At 40.5% G+C, this 4728-nt stretch overlaps 1 gene segment (V, D, J or C); it reads right to left on the reverse strand.

Moving 5' to 3' along the window:
• Positions 1 to 578: 578 nt before the first annotated feature.
• LOC118575766 lies at positions 579 to 1210 on the reverse strand. The segment is given in 2 exon segments: positions 579 to 1081; positions 1165 to 1210. Coding segments are annotated over 2 exon segments (549 nt in total).
• Positions 1211 to 4728: the final 3518 nt, after the last annotated feature.

Raw genomic sequence — 4728 nt, forward strand, 5'->3', positions numbered from 1 at the left:
CTGCTGATGACAGGATCAGGTCTCTACATTCCCAGCTTGGAATCCCACTGTTCTTTCCCCAGTGCTGTGTGAGCAGGAGCCCCCATTGTTGCCAAAGTAGCAGACTCCACACCCTGGAGACTCCACAATGTGACACCCAACTCTATTCCTAATTCTCAAACAATAAGAGATTTGATTACTACTTCCAAAAGCAATTCATGATGAAATGTATCAATAACTAAAGACATAAATTAGATTTCATAGCAGAGGTTAAAACATCCATCACAAATCTATGGGCACCCCCTCCAACAACTGCCTGTGCTTGTTTTAGGGAAACCAAACTGTACTGTGAAAGAAGGGTCATTGTTTGTGCACATGCTGTTAATTTGTCTTTTACTGTCCTGAATCACATTATAGCTCATTCACAGCTATTCCAGCAATAGTTCCAGTCCCTTAGATGGAAGAAGTATTTATATTGTAATGAATTGCTACAGTTTGTCTTATTTTAGTTTCTTTAAAAAGAATCATGTCAGTGGAGGTGGTCACTGGTAAACAGCTGGTCAAGGCATGGTGTACTCTAGGTGCATTTAGAATCAGGATCACCTTATTCCCAGCAGTCCTTTTGAAAAGTTGACAAAGATCCTACAAGCCTGTGAAATGACAGACAAAGGGACAGTCAGAATAATGATTTTTGAGAAAGTCTCCAAGCTAATCATCTCTGTCATCTCAGACCCAGGACAGCTTCCTGATCCTGCAGGGTTTCTGACACACTCAGGATGTGGTTGAAGCACTGTGTGTCTTGCACAGTAATAGAATGCAGAGTCCTCAGATATCAGGCTGCTGAGATCCATGTAGGCTGTGCTGGAGGATGTGTCTGCAGTCAGTGTGGCCTTGCCCTGGAACTTCTGATTGTACTTAGTATTACCATTTCCAGGATAAAACCTTCCAATCCACTCCAGGCCCTGTCCAGGACTCTGCTTCACCCAGTTTATATCATAGTAAGTGAAGGTGTAGCCAGAAGCCTTGCAGGACAACTTCATTGAGGAACCAGGTTTCACCAGCCCAGGACCAGACTGCTGAAGCTGGACCTGGGAGTGGACACCTGTGGAGAAAAAGGCAGAGTGGATGTCATTGTCACCTCAGGCCCTGTTCCTTCTTCAGGATTGGAACTGGAAAGTCCATCACCTGTAATTACTGACAGGAGGAAAAGAATGATCCAGCTCCATCCCATGGTGAGGACCTGTTTGCTCAGTGACTGTGGAGAGGACACTGATCATATGTTGTTCTGGGGTGTGGACTTCCTGAATTTACCACCACAGACTCAAGTAATTTGCATATTCATGAGCAGGGTACTTCTTAGATAAGTACCTAGTCCACCTAGCTAAGAGAGTGGTAGAGGATACCTGGGTCAGGCAACAGGATGTTGAGTGCTAATTCCTAATCCTCTCTGAGGAAGTACATAACATGCTCCTTCCCTTAGCCCACTACAGATGCTGAGAATGTAACATCGGGACATGAGCTCTCAATAGATTTCATGCCTGAGAAAGACGCTACACTTTGTGAAAGGATGTCAGACTGATGTACAGATAGTGGTTATGATAATGATAGTGATGGGAAATTTATAACCTGCTAAGTTATGAGAGTTTACAGCCTCCTGTCAGATATATGCAATTAACATTTGCCATTCCAACAGATTATATATCAAAAAACTCATCCAAATGTCCAAAAGTAAATATACTTCAGAAATATTTGCACAATAATTATTATTGTAGCAACATCACAATACCTAAATTAGGGAAATAAGCTACATACTGTCATCAGATAATTTCATCAAGAAGACATGTTTATATAAATAAAACAACAGAAGTTTTTCATCTGCAAGTAATGTGGAAAATATATCAGTTATAGAATATTGGATGAAACTAGAGATAAATGATTAAGACCATCTCAGAAATGCAAACAGCAAATGAGACTCTCATTAGTAGTTCTTAGATATTTCATACTTACAATCAACTATGAATACAAATTCATGATGAAGTGTATGTGAAAATGTCTAGTAGAATAAAGGTAAAGTAGAAGAGGAAGGAAAATGAAGGGTAGAGGTTATGGAGAAATATACTCACTGTACAAAACACAAATTTATGAAAATTATAAACTTATAATTGTTATTTTTACATTTAATAATTTGTATTGCTTGAAATTTTAATCCATATATAAAATACATTATGATCATATCTACATCCACTATGCCCCACATGTTCCCCTTGGGACTTTCCAATAAGTCTCTCTCCCAACTTCCTGACTACTTTTGTTTCATTAGCTAATAACACAATGAGTCTAGTCAATGCTATCTATATACACATAGGTGGGGGCTTAGGAAACCTCCAGTAATCTTCCAAAGAAAATGTATTGTATTTTCCTCATCCATCATCAAATGCCAATGGATCCTCAGCCTGATTTGGGTCCTCAGGAGTTTCTCTCCATCCATGTTATATGTTTAAAATTTGTTATACTATCTTTAGTGGTGAGAACAGTGCAGGAGAGGACATGGGAAAGATCTGTGAGTCCCCTCCACATCAACCTCATCACTCTTCTGGAGATTCTTGGCTCCATTGTGCCCCCTGCTGGTTCTGAGCTTCCCTGCAGGTTTGTTTGTCATGGCTTACACAGAAGGTACACTGTCTTTTTTTTTAATTTTTTAAATTCATTTTCTTTATCAACCACAGATCCCTCCTTATCCCTCCTCCCGCTGCCCCCAACCTTCCTCCTGGACCCACCTCTCATCCCTTCATCCAATAGGGTAAGTTCTCCCATGGTGGATTTCAAAGCCTGGTCATTCAGTTGAGGCAGGACCAGGCCCCTCTCTGCTTTCTTGCGGGGGGAGCAAGGTGTCAAACCAGAGGTATTGAGATCCTGAAAGCCAGCTCATGCCCCAGAGATAGATCCTGAACACACTCCCAGTGCCCTTTCAAACAGACCCAGCTACACAACTATCTCCCATATGCAGAGGGTCTAGTCTGGTCCCATGCAGGTTCCACAGCTGTTGGTCTAAAGATCATGAGTTCCTTTGACTAGTTCAGTAGTCTCTGTAGATTTCTCTGTCATGTTCCTGAACCCCCTTGATCATATAATCCCCTTTTTCTCTCTTCAGCTGGACTCCTGGAGCTAGGCCGGGTGCGTGGTTGTGAATCTTTGCACCTGGTTCCATCAGTTACTAGACGAAAGCTCTATAGTGACTATTAGGGTATTCACCAATCTGAATATCAAGTTAGGTCAGGTCAAGTACCCCACCACTATTACTAGTAGTCTACTGGGGTCATCCTTGTGGATTCCTGGGAATTTCTCTAGCACTAAGTTTCTCCCTTACTCCATAATGGCTCCCTCTATGAAGATACCATTTTCATTGCTCTCCCACTCCATCCCTCCCCCAGCTTGACCATCCCATTCCCTCATGTTCTCATTCCCCATCCTCTACCGTCTATAGCCCCCAATCATCCCCAGTAATGTCTAAAAAGCCACATTTTATACTTCAGTACATGGGATGCTGATGGCTATCATAGGTTACAATGGACAGAAGTGCATGTCTGCTTAAATAGTACTGAAAGTTTCTCCTCTTAAAATGCAATCTATTCACAAAATTCTAGGAACTGTGAGAATAGAAATAGATACTATGAACTTATTCTCTGAATTGAAGTAAAATTTGGATTATAATATGCACAGAACTGTTGCAATAAATATGAAAGTAAGCAAAAATTCTCCTTTAATACATCACATATTGATTTCTGGCTTTTTAAAGATGTTTTCATACTGTCATCAATTCCCCTCTCAATGCCAGGATCCTCCCTGGTGACAGTTGGTTACAACTTCAGCAGTTCTCACTTGTAATTTGGTGACAACAGGAAAGAACAACAGGAGACTACATTCTTCAGACACACCTGAGACAGAGCATCTGATGTCAGAAAAGCACAATGAGTCTTCAGCTCAGATGCAGCCCCAATGTATCCATGTACGAATTCCTGAGACATGCAGATAAAGGGGTCAGGAGAAAGAGGAGGACCCACTGTGTCACTCACAGAAAGTTTAACAAATCCAGAAAATATACTCACATAAAGAAAGAAATAGAAATGAAGCAAATATACTTTGTGACTCAATCTGTTCCCCACACTGTATTGATGCATTTAAAGGAATGAGAGGAGAGAGGAGATCTCCTTGATGAAGATCCTCATGGGTGGAGTTATGTGTCCTTACACAGCTTTATCTCTCCATGTCTACCTTTCCAAGATCACAATCCTCTTATTCTTGGACAGGGTATGTGTTAGTTAAGCTATTAAGAAGCTGATCATTTTCATGGATATGAAATATGCTCCCAGGAATGGGACAATCCAATAGCACTACTTAATGGTATGTGTACATATGTGTTTAAATGTCTGAAGTATAGCTACAATATTAAAACAAATATGCACACTACATAAATTCATGCTGTTCATGTATATTTTGCTCTAATTTTAGGTTATGAATCAGAGGCACCTAATGTTTCAGGACAGAGGGATCTAGGACCTGTCTGATGAATGTATTCTCTTCTATCACTGGTTATAATTGATATGATATCTTGCTGACTGTCAGTTCACAAGAGAACACCCTCTTCTTCTTATAGAAGAAAACTTATCCCTACAATTGAAGATACTGTGTGGTTTTGTATGGACATTTCAGAATCTCTGTTGGGCTAAGTAATGTCTAAAAAGCCACATT

This window comes from Onychomys torridus, unplaced genomic scaffold (genome assembly GCF_903995425.1).
Source record: "Onychomys torridus unplaced genomic scaffold, mOncTor1.1, whole genome shotgun sequence".
Taxonomy (NCBI): Eukaryota; Metazoa; Chordata; class Mammalia; order Rodentia; family Cricetidae; genus Onychomys; species Onychomys torridus.